Below are 20,040 nucleotides of genomic sequence, written 5' to 3'. Positions count from 1 at the left end.
GCTAGGATATGTATGGAATGTAATTTTAGGGACACCTATTTTTAATCCCTGCCTACATTTTTTACTTAAGGGATTGTAGAATCTTAGACTTGTTTAGGATGGAAAAGACCTTGAAGATCATAGAGTTCAATCATTAACTGCCAAGTCCACCACTAAACCATGTCCCTAAGTACCACATCTACATATCTTTTAAATACCTTGAGGGATAGTGTCTCAACCACCGTCCTGGGCAGCCTGTTCCTATGTTTGACAAACCCTTCAGTGAAGAAATTTTTCCTAATATCAATCTTTCCTGGTGCAACTTGAGGCCATTTCCTCTCTTCCTATAGCTTGTAGGAGAAGAGGCCAAGACCCACCTCACTACAACCTCCTTTCAGGTAACTGTAGAGAGCAAAAAAATCTTCCCTAAACCTTCTCTTCTCTGACTAAATAACCCCAGTTCTCTCAGCTGTTTCTCGTAAGACTTGTTTTGCAGACCATTCACCAGCTCATTGCCCTTTGCTGGACCCACTCCAGCAACTCAATGTCTCTCTTGTAGTGAAGGGCCCAGAACTGAACACAGTATTCAAGGTGCAGCCTCACCAGTGCCAAGCACATGATGATGATCATTTCCCGTGTTCTGCTGGTCACACTATTTCTGATACAGGCCTCAAAGTTCTTGGACTTCTTGTCCACCTGGGCACAAGCTGAACATAAGTTCAGCCTGCTGTTGACCAACATCCCCAGGTCCTTTTCCACCAGGCAGCTTTCTGCTCTTGTGACTCAAATGCAGGACTTGGTACTTTGCCTCGTTAAACCTCATACAATTGGCCTTGGCCCATAAATCCAGCCTGTGCAGATCCCTCTGTAGAGCATTCCTACCCTCCAGCAGATCAACACTCCCAGACATCTTGGTATTGTCTGCAAACTGATTGATGGTGCACTTGATCCCCTCATCCAGAACATTGATAAAGATACTAAACAGAAATGGCCCCGGTACTGAGCCCTGGGGAACACCACTTTTGACCAGTAGCCAGTTGAATTTAACTCCTTTCACCACCACAGTTTGGGCTTGGCCATCCAAGACAGTTTTTTAGCCTGCAAAGAGTGTGTCTGTCCAAGCTGTGATTAGCCAGTTTCTCCAGGAGAATGCTGTGGGAAATGGTGTTAAAGTTTTTACTGAAGTCTAGCTACACAACATCCACAACCTTTCTCTCAACCACTAAGCAAGCCACCTTATCACAGAAGGAGATCAGGTTAGTCAAGCCTTGTTGTCTTTCCCCCTTATTCTGACCCATAAGTACTCAACCATATTATCACCACCATCAAGCTCTAGACAATCAAAATACTCCCTAACATACAGGGATGTTCCACCACCTCTCCTTCCTTGTCTATCCCTTTTGAAGAATTTGTAGCCATCCACTGCAGCACTCCAGTTGTGTACGTCATCTCACCATATTTCTGTGACAACAAACATGTCATGGCTTTCCTGCTGCACAATGGTTTCCAGCTTATCTTATTTGCTGCCCTCTGCATACATTGGTGTAGATGCACTTCAGTTGGTCTATTGATTATGCTACCTTTCGGGGGGGGGTTGGAGGGGGGGGGGGGGGGGAGGACACAAGCCCCAATTCCTTCATGACCATTCTCAGGTGCTTCACTGTTTCTAAGACATGAACACTAGTGCAGCCTTCCTCAAACACTGGCATGCTGCTCCAGGCTTATCTTTAGCAAGCCTGGTTTTATCCCTTTCCCCCCTTCAAGTCTAGTTTAAAGCTTTTTCAATGAGCCCTGCAAACTCCTGTGCAAAGATCCTTTTCCCTCTTTGTGTCAGGTGAACCTCACCTTCCCTATCTGTCACCAGCAGACTTGGTGTCATGTAGATCAACCCATGCTTTGTCACCAAGTGAAGGAGCTCCTCTACCTGGATACACCTCCAACAGGTCTGCTTACTGTTGCCATGTAATACCAGTGTAAGAGTGGGGCATAGCTGGCATCTGGCTCCTGGGTGGTAGCATGCTCCCACTGGAGCTCTTCCTTGGCAGTTCCATCTGTCATGGTGTGTGCAGATCTTAGAAAGGCCAGGGTTTTCTGTTGGATCCTTATACATCTGCTCTTGGGCTTTGACTACAGGCTGATTCACTTTGATCAGAGATGAGTTCACAAAAGATCTCAGTTCAGAAGATGAATTCTGAATATCCCCAAGACACACAGGCAGACACCACTGAAGCTTGTGCAGCGTAAGCTTGTGCAACCCTCCACTTCAACCTGGGGAGGGAGACTGGTAGGGAAGGGGAGGGTTACTAAGAGTAAATCACCTACATCCCCTTACTACTGGCTACAGAATATGCGTGGAGGCACCAGTCCCCCCTCATGCTGCTGGTGAAAATGGGTAAAAAGAATTGCAGAAGACCTGATACTAAAAGGAGAGCAAGCAAGCAAGTATCTGACTCAAGTTTTGTAATTAAAATACTCATCTGAATTGTTATCTAGTAAGTGCCTAATGGTAAATGAATAAAAAAAAAGAGATATGGGAACAGAAGCTCATTTCATTTAATTTTGATTCCCCAACGCCTGCATTTCTTCTGTGCAGTGGCCCAGGATGTCACACTGCTGGGCTACTCAGCATCCTGGCATTTAGGGTATGGTCATTGAGAGCAGATGATAAGGTTTGAAATGTCCTTTGACCAAGCAAGAGCTATCTCTTAGTCCTGTTCTCTCCAGCTGCAGATGAGTAAAGGGGAAATGTAGATAAACTCCTCTGTTCTTCTTACTGTATGCTGCAAGACAGTTGACCTTTAACAAACAGAAGTGTCTCTCCACTGACGGTATCAAGCAGTCATCTCTGGTGTCTGAAACAACCCTTTAAGGACAGGTAACTATTTTTATCAATTTCAATGCCTAACTCAAAATAGATTTCCTGAGTCCAGATCACAATTCTTACCATTCTTGAACCCGATTAAACCTATCAAAGCAGTAGTGCTTACCCAAGCATTTATATTGTCTGCTTTTCTTTTTTTTTTTTTAATAATGACTTCAGCAAAGTATTTTTCATCACACCTGGGCTTTAAAAATCCACTTGATTTAAAAGCTTTTTAAGAAGATTTCAGTTCTCATTCAAAGGCCAGTGGGCAGAATGAAAAGGCTGTCATTTACTTCAAAAAAACCTTTGAATTAGATTTTGTGTTTTGAAGACTTCTAGAGTAAAAAGATGAAAGAGATACTTGCTAAGCTTAGGCTAAGTAGCTAAAGTTAATGCTCATTTTCTATACTGTAAAAGCCCAAACAAAGTTACAAAATTTTAAAACATATTTTTAAATATCTGTTATCTGGTCTCCTCAACTGAGAGTGATTTTCTGATGAACGTGTTTCTTAACTTCTCTCTGATGCACTTCATTAAAATATTCATACCTCAAACAGCTGTTAAAAAAACATAAATCCTTAATTCTGCTCTAGGATCACATATTTTCTGCTATCTACATGCCGTACAAAACATTTTCTGCCTTATTTTGTGAAATATGAGTTATTTTCAATCACTTAATAGTGGAAGAGAACATGTTTCTAGAATTTGAATGTTGGAGAGAAGAGCAGGAATGAGGTAAACAGCTATTCAGTGTCTGTCTTTTCACAGTAGCACAATAGCTAATTCCTAGGGCCTCTGACCTTTTAGTGTCCTGTAACATAGTACTTGCATTAATCTGTTGCTTATCTGTCACCTACCACATTTGATATTTCCAGCCTCTGCTTTCAATTATCAGTCATTAGAGGCAGCACTGAGTAATTTCAGAAGAAAATGCCTGGAACCTTTGACCTGTTTTTGTCAGATAACCACAAGTGTTCACTGTAGATAAACTATCATTTCATTATATTCAAGATGTAAATGACTGTCGTTTGTAGTGTATCAGCTTACTGTAACCTTTATCACCTTGAAGTGATTAAAACTGACTAGTTTACTTAGTGCTTATACAAAGAACTCAGAGTCAAACAGTGAAATTCAGTGAGATTAGCGTAAATGGCCCGTGATAGTTATGTGTGGTCTGTTAAGACCCTCTGTTTTGCCTTGGCAAACTGTTTAGTGGTTAAACTGTGACATTAAGTCAATTGCTGAGGCTTCGCTGTTTGTGAATCCATTTGGATCCTGGGATCTTACGCTGTAAAATCAGCTTATTACAACATATCTTTAGTTTGTTCCTGGTTTGCCAAAGAAGCTTTCACTTTCCCTATGTGTCACCACATACCAACCTCTTCAGGAAAAGCAAAGCACATGTCGGTGGGGAGCTAATCACTAATGAAAGAGCATGAGTGATAGTCCCTCATGCACTATGACCTAAACTGATTGCCAGCACTTTTTAATTTTTTTTAAGCTCAGTCAACAGTTAATCAGTTATTTATAGCTGAATTGGTACAATACTCATTGCTAAGTATACTGTCCATCCACATACATGCTTTGTATTTTTCCAGAAGATGCTTTCATTAATAAAAAACAGTGCATGATATTTTTTCTTGATGTAAAAAAGCTCCTTTTTCAAAGCATGTTTTTGAGGTAGATTTGTCTTCGTTCTTCTTAGAGTTGGGCTTAGCGTTAATACAACATGAATATTTCATCAGTTTGCCAAATTGGTGGAAAATATTCTTTCCCATTTTACACACAGGTGCTTGTGATATTCCCTTGAGTCATGATTTGTCTGATGTAACCATAGTGCTGCATATATTAGTTTCAGGTGGTATAAAGAGCAACATTTTAGAAAGATGATGCTGAGAATCCTGATCAATGAGAGCAAATGAAGAGTATTCTTTTTTTACCTAAAAAAATTTATATTGCTCCAATGGCTGAAAAAGGATTTCCAGACTTTTCTGGTCCACCAGCTTTTAGATGCTGTGATCGGTCCTACAGAGATGAATTTTGGCAGATGAACTGAGCAGAGCTGGAATGACATGAGAATGCTCTGGAAGAACTGAATCCTTAAAAATCTTAACCTGTATTTTTTTGTCTGCCAGTGTTAAAAAGTTCTTGTATGGGAAATAAAAATATTTGAGGCATGGTGCCCCTTACACTTCATACCCTTTCAGCAGGACAAAGGACCTGAGACATACCCTGCTGAGCATTCACAGTTTTCCCTGACAAGGCATTTATTACATGCAGAAGTGATCGAGACTTGTGCAGTATTTGTGTATCAAAATACTCAATATCATGAAATAACATTTCTCTTTTATAACTTGGCTATCATTCTAGCCATTAGTCATTACTGCAACATCACCACCACTGCTTTTTTTAACAGTCTACTTTATAATGTAAGATCTTAACTTGTCTACATTTGTAAAAATTGATTTTATGTTTTTTACATTGGCAGACAGAAACTTGCAGTTAGAGATTCTAACCTCTCTGTGGAGAGTGGGACCTCCCTGTTCAGAGTTTTTTGTAGTGTTTAGTGCCTGTTTCCTACAACCCTTCATTTCTGCAGGCTGTTGCCACTCCCAAGTCCTAGCCTGCCCGGAAATTCTGTCTTGCCCAAGGGAATTTTGAACTATTGTCCCTTTCAAATGGCAGTGCTGTCTCTTCCTTGGGGATACACGGAAACACAGATAAGTACTGTCTGTTTGAACTGTAATAATTAATTTTGGGCCCATCAGAAAGCAAATATTAGTATTCTTTCAGCAGTTGTCAGTGGTCCTGAGAGAATACCACCAATGCTATCACAAAGTATTGTAGAGATTTCTGTCCAAACTATAACAGACATGGAGAGAACTGCTGGTTCCAAAGTAATGTTACTAATTAGAATGTACTTGTAAGAAACTAGACAAAAGAAAACCTCAAACCCAAACAAAAATTAAACAGGCTGAGAGTACTGGCATTTAAACCTTTTATTCAGCGTCTAATTCTCCAAAGCTTACTCATAGTGAATCGTGCTTAGTTACCCGTGAGTGTTGGTAAATAGTTATTGAATAAATACTAACCAAAGCTGTCAGAAGGGGTTGGTTTTAAAGATCTGCTTTTAATAGATTTTTTCATTTGAAGGTTATTGACCTATCTGTTCCATGTCAGCTTTATAATGCTCAGTTATAACCTTAGAAACTTGCAGCAGACTCTCTGTACCAGAAAAAATCCTCCCTGGTTCAGTACATTTGCATATGCTAATCTCTGCCAAGTTTTCTCCAAAATGAAAGGCTTTATATGGACATTAAAAAAAAAAAAAAAAGAAAAAGCAAACAACCCCCAAACCTCAAGACAGATCTCCGTATATATGTCACAGTTTAGAACCGAGCAGGGGAGCTGCTAAATAGACTGTATCCTGTTTCTCTTCAGTAGCAGCCCATTCATCTTCAGGTACAGAGCAGCCAGTTTACATGCTTCTGCCTCTTTTCTGCTATACTTTTTCTACATACTGTAGGATGGCAAAACCATGTAAGCTAAATACACACTTGAGCCAGGTAAACCTCACAGTTAGCAGACAATTTTCCTTTTGTCAGCCAGGAGAAAGTTCATTTTCACTGAAGATAAAGTGTTCTTATATCCTATATATTTCTCTTTTTTGGTGGTTCTTAAAGGCAACATAGATTTGTAATATTTTTTTTTTAAATGTATGATAGTGAAAGCAAGGTTAGTTTACATTTTTGAAAGGGTGAAAGGGAAGTACACTGTAACTAACTAGTTACATGGCCACAGGTGACTGAACTAGTAACTACTGCTCTGAAAATGTAAATACTTTTCCTTCAATAGCTTTCACTTTATTATGTCTGCAACTGTACCCTTATATGGCAAGCTCAAAATGTATTTTTTTTATTTCAATGAATTTTTAGTTTGTAAGACCACATACACATTATAACACATGTGCAAATACATATAGTCATACACACAAGCACATACACATTGTGTATGTAGACAAAATTGCTTGTACACATCTGTATGAACATATAAATATAAATATATACATATATTGTAATAATATACACATTTTCTTATTTATACATGTAACATTTAGTAATTTAAATATGTGCTTTCTCAGAACTGGCATTGTTCTCTCAGATTTGCAGACCGTTAATGCAATAAAAGGCTTATAGGAAGGAGCATGTAGGGGAGCTGAATGCAGTCATAAATGTTTATCTGGTTATCCAAAATGAATTCCATCTTGGAGTGTTCTACGCTTTGTCCACCATTAGTAAAATAAAACAACTATTGGACAAGGCAGGAAGAACTTCTCCAGAAGTGAGAATTTCTTTCTTCTCACAGAGCACAGTTTCTTCATAGGTCAATAATACGTTACACTGTGGCAGTGGAAACCATTGATCATTTTCCTTTCTGCATCTGTAAAGTCTGAAGTATCAATCCCATAAAATGGGGTTACTAGTCAACCAGTACTGTGGCCTCTAGTTTCCCTTGCCACATCAAAACACATATTCACTTGCACAAGTCTCTCAGTTAAGGGTCAGAATTGCAGCCGACAGTGGAATTAGCCCCAGATCAGTTGTAAACTTAAATAATTAATTTATGGAAGTTTAATAAACTAAATAGAGTAAAATCCCCTGTTTATTTCCCCTTAAAATTCTGTGCAATTGTGAACTAATCAATGACTAGGTTAACTTTTCTGTTTTATACAGTGGCAATGTCAGAAGCTGTGGGAGCTACATCTGCCCATCCACAGCAGGTTTGAGGGGATTTCTCATGTGTGCTCCCTTTGCTGCTGGGGTGCTGCAGCCACTCAGCCCTGACTCATGGCTCCTTCTTCTGACCACTGTCAAGATGACGCTTATGCCATTAGAGTACAACATGTGCTAATTTATATGATGTAACTGCTTCTTAGATATATAATTGTCCTAGTAAAATAGAGTACCAGCTCAGAATTTATTACATTAAGTGGAAATGAGCAGCATTCCTCTCATCTGCCTGGTTATTAGCAGCAATCAGTGTTTTCCAAAGTCATCCATGGCTCTGACATTACTACTGCTGTGCTTATGACTACATTGAAGTCCTAAATCATTTCACAGCTTTTAGCTTGTCCATAATTCTACTTATTTTACAACATGCCCCCTTTCTGCTTTTTTTGATATTCTTTCCACTCCAGCTTCTGGAATTTGTATAAAAGCTACTGAGGGTTTTTTCTTTTGAACTGAAGAAACTGGGCTGGTGGAATTTCCTTTAACTGGAAGTATGTCTGGGCTTGTGGTTTTATTATTTGCACAGTTTTTATGTTGTTCTGTTTGTTTACTCTGAAGCACAGGGAATGCTCCATTAATCATGGGAAATGGGCATTTGTTTCACCTCTTTAATTTACATTCAACTCTTTTTCTCACAGTTGAAAGCGACAAGGACTTCTCTCACCAGCGAAGGCACTACAAAGAATTTCGCTTTGACCTTACTCAGATCCCTCATGGAGAGGCAGTGACAGCAGCCGAATTCCGGATATACAAAGATCGAAGCAACAGCCGTTTTGAGAATGAAACCATTCAGATTAGCATATATCAGATCATCAAAGAGTATCCAAACAGGTAACTTCTTGGCATGAACATATCCCATGCTGAATAGCATCTCATGTTTCTATCTTAAGTAGGGAAATAATAACTGATCATAAGTATATCCTCAACAAGGCATCATTGCTATCAATGTGGCTTGTGCAACATTAATTCCTAAGCAAAAACAACAAATACTGAGCAAGAATAAAACTTATCTTCAATGTAATTTATTCCAGGCTTATGGAGAGTTACAGTCCAATCCCACCAAATAATCTGCCCATGAACAGGGGGTTTGAGGGTTCACATTCTCAGTGAGCAAATGATGGAGTCGTATGTACAGTTTAAGCTTTTGGATTTGGGAAATGCACTATTTGCTGACACTGAGCAAATAATGTATTTGTACTTTCAGGTATTATTAGCCAAGATTCACTTAGCTCCTTAAAGGCATATAGATTATTTAATTTTGCTTACTTTTGGAGGAGTATGGCATTTTTGCATGTGCTTTAATATTTTGAAGAATGCAATTAAAAGATAAAGTCATGCACTAACTTTAAGATGACATATACATAATTCACACATGCTGCTCACCATAACTGAAAATTGAAATAAATCGTAGAATTGTTTAGATTAGAAAAGATGTTTAACGTCGAGCTTAACCATAAACCTAACACTGCCAAGTCTACCACTAAACCATGACCCTAAGAGCCACATATGATGTTACATATGAGCAAATCTCTGAATCTGAGTTTGCAGAACTCTGTGTGTGATGTATTTCCAAGACTCTATAAGACTTACCTGAGTGAACGCCTAGATTTTGCTAGACAAAATAACAAAATACCTGGAAATTTCCATTGAAAACTAGTAACAATTCCAAGATACTTCTTAAAAAAGCTACATACACCCAAAATTTGTGTTTTGAAATTAGACTTGTTTATGGTTTTTTTTTTTTTTTCAGAAAAGTGGGGGGAAAAGATTTTGTTTTGAAATAAACAAAAATTCTTCCTCATATTGGAACAGATAAAACATTTCTATCCTGGGCATGTTTAACAAAAGCAAAGCAAATGTCAGTCTAAACTAGCAGAGTGTTCTGGAGAAAAGCCCCATCACCAGTTAGCTTGAAGGCTGTACCAGAGTTCAAATATATTTTCTTCCCACAGAAAGATGAGCTTGTATCATCAGGTGAGACCTCTGAACATCAAGTATTAAAATATTTATGGCGATAAACAGGGAGTCATTTTATATCAGTGGAGCAGGACTGATAGGAGGGAAAGCACTCTCCTTCCAGAATACTTTCTGTGCTCTTGGTAAATTTAGGGATGAAGATAACTGTGGGATATTTTAATCTCTGTCATCAGCTTGCAAAAATTCTTTTGATACAAGTTCTAAAAGAAACTTCTTGGAGGAAGGAATGAAGCAAGAAGGAATAAAACATGTCTTTTGAAAGAACACAGACAAGGGTATGGTGATGAAAGCTCTTCACCTGAAAATGTGACAAATTTTTTTTAAGCACTAATGGGAAAAGTTAGTTTTTCTAACCCATTTGATGAATCTTTTCCCTTTTTCTTTTAATGTTTCACAGTAGGTAGTTTCTATTAGCTGTCAGAGAAAGCATACCTGCTTACTACTCTGAAGCAAGATCACAATTTAATATCATCTCACTTGTTAAAATGACAACTATCCCTGAGAAACCATTAAAACGCTCTTGATTTCTCTCAATACATAAACATAAATTTAAAAATGTTTTATATTTCCATTTATAAACATAAAAGACTCATGTCCTCTAGTGGAAGCACGATGCTAGACAGGGGAACATGCCACTTATTTGATTTCACCAGTAGAACTACAGAAACGTCAGATATAAGCAAAGTGTTTCCCTCCTGTTGTTGAGTTTGAGAGTTTCTCTCATATATGGAGTATATAGAGGCAAATGTTTTAGTGGGACAGGATGGGAGACCACAAGCTCTTCACGGTTCTGATTAGAAAGAAAGAGCTTTCCCCACAAGCTTCTTGACACTTCCAGATAGAAGAGCTCCCAAAAATACTTAATTTTTTGTTTATTTGTTTGTTTTCAAGGTTTTTTTGCAAATTTTTTTTTGTAATAGAGCTACAGTTTTTTCTTCAGGGCCCAAACTTATTAGTGTTATTCTTGACTTTTTCACCTCAGGTTTCCCCTACAGACATACATGAAATTTTAGGTAAAAAACTTTCAGCAGCTGAAACTGCAGAATGTGAGGGTAAGAGAAGGGTGGTGAGGCCAGAGGTGGTTGCCTAGAGAATCTGTGGATATCCTATTCTTAGAAGTGTTCAAGGCGAAGTTGAAAGGGACTTTGAGCAACCTGGTCTAGTGGAAGGTGTCTGTGTTCACGGCAGGACTGGAACTGGATGATCTTTAGGGTCCTTTCCAACCCAAATCATTCTGTGATTTTCTAGTGTGCCAACACTCCTTACTAGTGCCGTACAACAGCAAAACTACTAGGTTTGGCACTACTCATCCACCCTGCTTTGCTTTGAACAGGAAACATGGGTGTCTGACAGAGTTCTGCTATCTTTCAGGCAAGGAGTGATCAGGGTTTAGTGTTTCTGAGTTGCAGACTAAGGATTATGTTGTAGTCTTGGACTCTTCTGTCTCTGTGATAGCATGGCCACTGAAGTGTGTGTATTGGATTTGGTTGAAGTTGAAAATACAGTCTCTGGGATTTTCTATTTGTTCTGAGGAAACATGTAAAGCACAGCTTATGGCAAGGCAAGCTTTCCTATGCAGCCCTGCCAATGTACTCCTACCCAGATCTTTTCTCATGACAAAAGTAACACAGTCCAACAGGCCAAATCCTTGTTGATGATCTAGTGGCAGCTAGCCACTAATTTAACTGAACCCCAAGGATTCTTCCTGCATTAGGGAATCCTCAAATGACATTAAGATACTAAAGCAGCTTTCTGGAATGAGGCGAGAGGTGAAGCAGCATCACGGGGATGGCCTATTACATAGTAATTGTGATTTGATCCGGTAAAAAACTTCACTGGGTTTCAATATATATAGATGGTTTATTCCACCTTTACTTTCTTAAGCGACTCAGGAGATGTGGAGCTTCTTAGACATTCTGCCCAGAGCCTCTATGACTGTGGTAGCATTTCTGTTGTAGACAACTGGTCATTTGGGACCAGACTGCGATCACTAAACATAAACAGCCTCCATTAACGTAAAGCCAATCAGCTGTATTCTGCCTGAATGTGCTCACTGTTGCATTTCAGGCTATTTACGACGTAATGCCTTACTTTTTTATTATGTGTTGTAAGCTATTTTTTAAATAGAAATATTTTTTAAAATTAGAGCCAAAATTTGCAGCTGTTTTTTATTTTAAGTGTGATCATTTTCTTTTCACAGAATAAAGGAGAATTTTAAAATTAAAAACATCACAAAATACGATGAAAAATTTGAGTAAATAACACCAGCTAATCAGGGAATCTGACCTCAGGGATCAGGTTTTCACCCCATGTTTATATCAACTGTGAATTTTATTTTTTTTCCCTGACAAACAGTTTGAATTTCTCTAGCAAATTGCTGTTCTGTGGGCTAAAGCATGAACACTGGGGAAATTTTCTTTATTCTACTATGTGTTCTCAAGAATCAGTTTTAGTTTTCTTTGGGTACACACAATTTTTGTTTCATTTGCTGAGTCAATAGGTAAGAACCATCTGCCTCTTTTAGTCTATTTCCTTAGCTAGGTAACTATGTTTCTAGGAAGGTAGACAACAAGATTGACATACCAATGCCAAAGACACTTCGGTGTGAGTTTCTGCTACAGTACAAAGTAATAAAGTCACATTAAGAAGAGGTCCACAGGGAAAACTTGTCTTTAATAGTGGTTTCTGGACTGCACCATTATTCTGATTTAGCATATGAGGCATTGTGCATCCTGACTTTTGAGAACATTTTGTATCCATCCCAGCAAAGGCTAGACCTGAAAGAATCTATATGGGAAAACAATTATGTATCCTAGGAGGAGACAAGAAAAATGTGAAATTATAACACTGTGATACTGCGCCATTTTATATTCCAAACAGTTTTGAAGTTTTTTATTAAATCTACTAATAGGTGCAAGAAATATTTATAAATAAGCATTTTAAAAACTGTCACATTCAGAATTAAACTTTTCAGCTTTAAAGTTCTGATAAAACTGCCTATTAGAAAAAAAAGTTGGCATTTAAGACTCCAGAGAGTACTATTTATGAGCGTGTGGTACGTTGTTAATTTGTTCAGTGCTAGCATAGCAGGTCAGGCTCCTTTGAATTGTAAGACTGTTTTCATGTTAGCTCCAGAGGGAGAATGTATGTTTTCTTCTTGTGTGGTCACTAGCACAGTTCTACTAGAATGGAAGTGGTAAGAGCCCACCAAAAGATTATCCTTTAACAGAAGGAAAAAGGCAACTTGAAAGAAAGTCCTTTCAATTAAAAAAAAAACCCAAACAAAACAAAACTCAGCTCCGTTATATTTTCTGAGCTCTGTAACCCAATTCTGTAGCTACTTCTCACATGTAAGTAAACATGGGCTTGTCGTAGCTCATTTGGTTTTATATACCTGAGTGTTGAACGACCACAGTTTTAAGAGCTATATGAGAAGTTTCTTTCAGTGTTGGACCTTCTAGGTGCATTTACAGTGTTTAGTCTAGCTAAGACAGTAACTTCCTACAATTGTTGTGGTTAAGCAGCATAAAAATACAGTGACAGGACCATTATAAATTAAAAAACACTTTTTATATGCAAAAACTTATTATTTCTGTCTTACCTCTTTAAGCATACATTCCTTCTCTGTATAAGGCCTAAACTAAAACAAAACTATTCTGAGGTGTGTATAAGCCAAGTCTGTCTTTAGTTGACATGGACAGTCAAAATTTTGAATTTCATATTTTTTTCTTGTATATTGTTTTTTTGATTATTAGTTACGGCAGAAAAGAAATAGGCTTCTATAACTCTAGATTTAGGTTTAAAAAGCTAAATGTTGAGAACAATTTTTAATAATGCATGCTGCTTTGTAGCAACATGTAAATTGAAACTGATGAGAGTTAAACATCTTGGCTTTAGTGCGGTCATTGTAGTAAATTATTTGTACTACAGATGTGGTTCTGGAACCAATTGTGTCAGGAGATATGTGAAAACAGAACAAATAAACAATCCATGCTAAACATTTAGTAACACGATTATACTAACTCCCCTGAGCAGTCCTTCTGAATTACTGGAATATTTCATGGGAACAAATTTCAGAATATACAGGCAACTGAGGGTTAAAATGTAATAATTGCATTATTGAATAGGTATAAAATTTCACTTTGATACAGAGACTTATTTTCTAAACACCTGTACTAACATGAAACTGAACTGTAATCTATTCAGGTTTTGTCATGATATAGCTGCTGTCATATGTTATTAATACTAGATATTTTTTTTAGCAATGCTATGCCTTTGAATTTTAGCTGAAAATGGAACATGACTTTGACATTTTTTGTCCTTTACACTAAATGACTTATAAAAATTAATCATCCTGAGACATTCTAACGCTGAAAGATCAATGCTTTATATAGAGCCTCAATTAATATTTTTTTGTATTTATATCAGGAAGCTGGATTTTTCATGTTTTCCAGAGCTGTAGATTTTACATGCTGAGACTCATTTCAGAAAGGCCTCTCATGGGAAATACCTGTATTGTACTTAACAATTACATGTTACCTACAGCACATGTACTGTGTTGGAGGGTATGTCATAGAATCTTAGAACCATAGAACCTTTTGGGTTGAAAAAGACCTTTAAGCTTACTGAGCATGTCAAAGGATTATTCATTTGGACTCCAGGAAGTTATTGTCAGCAAGGAAATTAAGGACAAAAAATAATAGTATTTGAAAATCTTAACTGTATTTTCTTTAACTTAGGGATGCAGACTTGTTCCTGTTAGATACAAGAAAGGCTCAAGCTTCTGATGTGGGCTGGTTTGTGTTTGACATTACTGTGACCAGCAATCACTGGGTGATTAATCCACAGAACAATCTGGGCTTGCAACTCTGCGCTGAAACCGGGGACGGTAAGATCATAACTGTAGATCATAAATCTGTATGTGCTCTTGTCATCTCTTCCTAGAAATCTTATAGATGGGTGTTTTTTTTAACTTGTCTGAGTGACAATTTACTGAGAACTTATAAACAAAGAACACAAGTCTTATCCTGCCATAGCTGTAGTCTGCAAACTTTCTATTACTCTTAATTCTGTACAGTGTGGCAATTCTAAAGCTAACTGAACCAAATTAAATTAGATGAAGTTTTGGATAATATATAAACATAAACATATAATACATAAAAAATGAAGTTCCATTTTAATGCTCTTCCACTGATGATTCTGGAAATTCAAGGAGATTTGCAGAATTTTTGTTTTAGAAAGTTTCAAATAACTTTCTGGGCTGAGTCACAGACAAAGTTGTAAAAAAACCTCGGACAGTTCAGGAGGGATCTCATAGCCAGTGGTACTGTTGTTGGAGAAAGATAAAAAATGGGGTAATGCGGGAATTTGTTATCTATAAATTGGGGGAAAAATAGAAGAATTTCTAAATTATTTATCTTGAAATGGGTTAAAAGTTTGAAATCTTTAAGGTTTTAATTGGCTGAATATGAGAAAGAACACTGTCAGAACTTAAGTCAGCTGTGTGTTTTTTAGTACAAATTTACTGAGCTACTACATTATTCACGGTTATGCTCTCCAGTAAAAAGTGAAAATGCATCTCAATGCAAAATAATATTTTTACTTAGACTTCTTTAGAAAGTAATAAAAAGAGACTTACATACTGTTTTTTATGTGATGGTTCACTTAATCCATACTACTTTCAGATTTAGCTCTTTCTTGTCAAAAAGCTTTTTATGTCAAAGGTCAAGGGATCTATGATGCTAGTTAATTTAAACCTTAGCTGACATAATGTTAATGAGTAGCAGAAGAAACCCTGGTGTAAGGACTAATAATTTTTTCTTCTTTCTTTGTTCTGGCTACATTTTCTCATTGTTTTGATCTGAATACTCCCTCAGGCTCAGCTGGGCTGTGAACAAAGCCTCTCATACTTTTTCAGCAAGTGCCCTGGCTGCTGGAGGGTTATGCAAAAACTACCCACCTTTAGGCTTGATGCTTAAAAAGGGAGTTGGCAGGCTTGAACCAGAGCAGATGACGATTTTACCTAATATTGTCTAGATTCTCAGGAGGCAGTCAGTGAGAAAGGGAGGTAGCAATGCAAAGTAGATCACGTTGCTGCTGCATTCAAGCAGCCTTCAAAAGCACCACACCTGAGCTTAGGCTGTATGCAGAGCAGCTCTGTTAGCCTGGTTTTGTGAAGCCATTTTTAAGCCCTTCAAATACTGGAGAGGTGACACCTCCATCAGGCATCCAAATTAGGTGGACTGACTTCTCGCCAGATTTCCTGCTCCAGAATAAACTTCATCCTTGACTTTTTTTCCAGGAGACTCAAATACAGAAATTCTTGAAAACTGAATATCCATGAAAGGCATTCATTAAGAAACCTTGGAACCAGCAATTTGCTGGTTCTAGCCTGAAAATTATATTCATTCAGTAAACAGCAGAAAAGTTTGCATGAGTGAAACGAAAACTTTAGGTTAATACACTGAAGAAATTGTAAAAGAATAGTTTATGTAAATATTTTCCCTGTCTTACTCCCAAGATCAAAAAGGTGATAGTTAATTTTCTATTTTAAATTCCAAAGCCACAAGCAGCTTTACCTTCTGCACCTCACTGAATTTTTCAACACAGCTGCTCCAGTGAGGAGGGAATTCCCCTCTTCCCTCACTTTCTGTTTCCTTTTCAGTTTATTCATTCAAGAAGAGTGCTCTTCTAGGGACTAATGCTTTCAAAACTATAGGAAAGACCTGTGCTGTACCACTTCAGCTTAGCATAAGGGAAGTCATCTTTTCATACTCTTATAATTTTGCTCTTAAGGATTTGATTATTTTTATTGGGTTGCTGTTACTTCTGGAAGCTATTAGAAACACCAGCCATTGAATGACACGTTTGTGTACAGACAGAACATGAATTTTTATACATGACTCAATATGTAGTGGACTCAGTCTGTAACCCAGAGAACCCCACTCACCTTCCCTCTAACCAGTTTTCAAGGAAAGCTCAGAGACTGACTCAGATCAGTCAAAAATCCTTCCCTTGGCTCGAATGAATTTTAGGCCATACAGGACTGAAGAGCATTTCTTCATGCTTCCAGCTGTCCACTGAGCTTATGGGAGGTAGAGGAGTTATGCCCTCACAACTGGAGAGATATTTATGATAAGACCTGATCTGTTAACCTTTCAATTGCAACACATCATTAGATTAAATGGGATTCTATTATGTCAGAGGATCCCTGTTTCAGGTATTCAGGTGCTGTAAACACATACTAATTTTTATATTTATTCATGCAAAACCTTTGAAAGGGGTTGCCAATAATTACTGAGACTCCAGGTTTCTATCATCACCATTAACGATAATCTTTCTTAAACTGATCTTTCAGTGACTTTTTGCATGCGATTGCTTGTGTAGATAGATTTGTTTGGTCATCCCTGAATATGGTGTATAAATACTAATACTACTACTAATACTACTAATAATAATGTCTACATCAGGAATAAAAGAATTTTAACTATTTAATATAACTGTGATAAAAACAACTCTGGAAGAATGTCTAGTTGTTGTAATTCATATTTTCCCCCCTTTGAAAATGCTGCAAAAGTAGAAAAAGCCACGTGACATTGGAATGTGCTTTCTCTTTTCTTTAAGACAGTATTTGATATCATACATCTCATTTTAACATGAAATGTAGACTTTTTCTCTTAATGGGACATTTTATTTTGAGCAGTAAGAATAAAGGTTTGCATGACACATATGGAAGCTGTCAACATATAATGCACTGTTTCCCTGGGGCTGTGGTAAATTAAAGATCAGGTTTTTTTCATTTTCTTTTTTAATGTCTTCTCAACGTTGTGCAGCATCCCCTATTGGCTGATTCCCTCCTTTTGACACCAAAACTCTCCTTAGTGTTTCAAATGAGAGGTGATCATTTTCACACTGATGGAAGTGCGGGTGTTAGATGAATTGTAGCATAAAATCAATGCAGATGCAGAAACAATTTGAAAAGCTCCACGCAATGCGTTTCCTGTATATATAACATATGTCTCCTAAGACTTAAAACATATTCCAGTGAATCAGCACCTTTGTATTAACATTTAATATTTTTATAATTGGGAGTTAGCAACAGTTTGAACATCACTTTTACTGAAAGAGTATGAATAACTGCAAAAGTATTCATTTTGCTGTTTATATAATTGCTGAAGAGAACCTAGTTTTGTCTACAGAAAATTGGAGAGGCAGATAATGTGTAATGATAGTTATTGATCTATAGAATAAAAGAGTTTCCAAATACACAGCTCTCGATACAACATCCTGGGTAGCCCTCGTACCCATGCAGTTTTGTGCCTTTTCTGATATTACGGCAGCTCTTGATTATTTTCCATCCAGTTGCACATCAGATGGGAAGAAACTGGTGGCAACTTTGAGAAGCCAAAGCTTACTAAGGTGATTTCTGTTACCAAATAGTCCTGTGTAAGGCTTCTTTGGGCTTTCCTGCTCATTGAGACTCTTACTTAAGATATTTTTTCTTTTTCTCAGAGCAAAGAGAAACAAAAGAAATAGGTTCCTTGATACATGTGAAGCTTGGGGAAGGCAAATTCTCTCTCCAGCACATGTTTATATGGGTGCATTCGGGCTTGTATGGGTGCATTAGGGCATGTATCACCTGGAAGGCTGTTTGGCTCCTAATCCTACATGCTGCAGGAAGGACCGGTGAGGTCCTTCTCCAATCATAATGGAGAAGGCATTAATAGACAGTCTCTTTTTTTTTGCCTCTCCTTCTTTCAGCCTCAGTCTTCCAAGGTCACTTTCTCCTACAAAAGTGCCTCTCTTTCAGAGAAGTGGCGTGTCCACATTCTCTACATTGCAGAGGCAGGCTGGCTTGTTTTCAACCCATAGCAACCTGTGGAAGCACCCTGACTTCTTCAGGTAGTTGGCCGCACACTTTACATTGGCCGTGGACTCTCCTTTGTGACACTAAATGTTATCAGTCTCATCTGAAGGTTATCCCCAGTCAATCTTGGCACCTAATGGCCTCCAGAGCCACCAGTGCTCTGGAAGGTGCTGCTGGCTTGTTATATCGAAGTCTCTTGGTGCATCTGGTATTTACAAGACAAAGTATCAAAAGTGAGTTCACCTTCATTAGTATCCTTAGAGTAGGGGAATATAGGATTTATAATGACATATATATGGACCTTGGCAGGCAATAGGTCTGCCTAAATTCTGAGCCATCTGGAAGCTGTATAGCCATGTTAACACAGCGCTGAACCCGAGCTAATATATCCTGCCCCTCAGCAGGTTTTATTAGATTGGGCTCAAGCACTGCCTAAGTACAGCTACATGAGTTCTGGTTCAGAGCTGACTTTGGCCAAAGTTGCACTAGTAAATTAAACATGATCAGGAATACTGTGGTGTGAAACAAGCTGGAGGGATGACTCTTTCAGTCCCCAAAACAGGATGTCCTGATGGTATTCTCCCCCTGGGAGTGGTCCCTGCAGCACTGCCTTGGGGTGCTGGGGACTCTGCAGTGAAGTTGGCATAGGACTTAAGTGCACCAGGAGCACCCTCCCACCCCGAGCAGAGCAGATGATCCAGGTCCAGCACTTGGATGCACTCTTGGGCACTCTTTAATTTACTCAGATAGGTGTAACTCCTGTTTCCAACTGGGTCAGGAATGCAGTCAGCATTTTCTTGTGTCTGTTTGTAGCAAGAGATGTGAACGCACCCTTTGTTAATAAGGGAATACTTGAATCACGAGTTTCAGGGAGGTGATATGGGCTCCTGCCACTTCTCCTGCCACCACTGCATGCTGGTGTGTAGTGGTCTTGATTGTGCAGCTGTGCAAATCTCCCTCCATCCTGCTCCCCAGACAGATGAAAGATACATCTGCTTGTCAGCACCAGTATTTTAGAAATACTGGTGTTTGTGTTTCATTTCATTCTGAAGACTTTTATCCTCTTTATTCTTTGGTGGATGACCAATTAATGTAATCTCTCTCTGTTTTATTGCCTTCCTGAACACATTTTTAACTGTGCAGAAAAGCCCTGGGACACTCACAAACCATTCACAGTTTAAATACATTAAATTGACAGGATAAATCAAGCACTTAGCAAGTGTATTTGTGCATGATTACATCTGAATTTTTATGTAAACATACATGGTATTGCCACATCATACAGCAGACTGTGGTTCCTAACATGTTCCAAAATGCTTTCTTCAAGAACTTTATGAATACCAAAATCAACACAACAACAGTCCTTCAACTGAATTGAATAAAACCAATATAATGAAAGATTTTAAAAACAAAGGTTTAATTTTTTTTTTTACTAAAGCTGTGAAGCCTAGGAAATGCAGAGCAAACCAAACAACACCACCCATTTTTTGGAATTCCTTAAAGCCTTCAGGAAGAAGAAGAGTTAATAAAACACACGAAGCTGGTTTCAAAAGCATATTTTATTT

General features: G+C 38.1%; 1 protein-coding gene across 1 annotated transcript in view; it reads left to right on the top strand.

Moving 5' to 3' along the window:
• BMP5 (bone morphogenetic protein 5) overlaps positions 1–20,040 on the top strand; it is a 61,262-nt gene that overhangs the window by 18,194 nt on the left and 23,028 nt on the right. Inside the window, exons 2-3 of the mRNA XM_005153191.4 lie at positions 8,271–8,463; positions 14,349–14,497. Of these exons, the coding sequence (XP_005153248.1) occupies positions 8,271–8,463; positions 14,349–14,497 (342 nt within the window). The remainder of the gene's footprint in view (positions 1–8,270; positions 8,464–14,348; positions 14,498–20,040) is intronic.

This window comes from Melopsittacus undulatus, chromosome 3, assembly GCF_012275295.1.
Source record: "Melopsittacus undulatus isolate bMelUnd1 chromosome 3, bMelUnd1.mat.Z, whole genome shotgun sequence".
In the NCBI taxonomy this organism is placed as follows: domain Eukaryota; kingdom Metazoa; phylum Chordata; class Aves; order Psittaciformes; family Psittaculidae; genus Melopsittacus; species Melopsittacus undulatus.
Note: the sequence above shows the minus strand (reverse complement) of the source record. Positions and strands in the feature narration are given on the sequence as shown.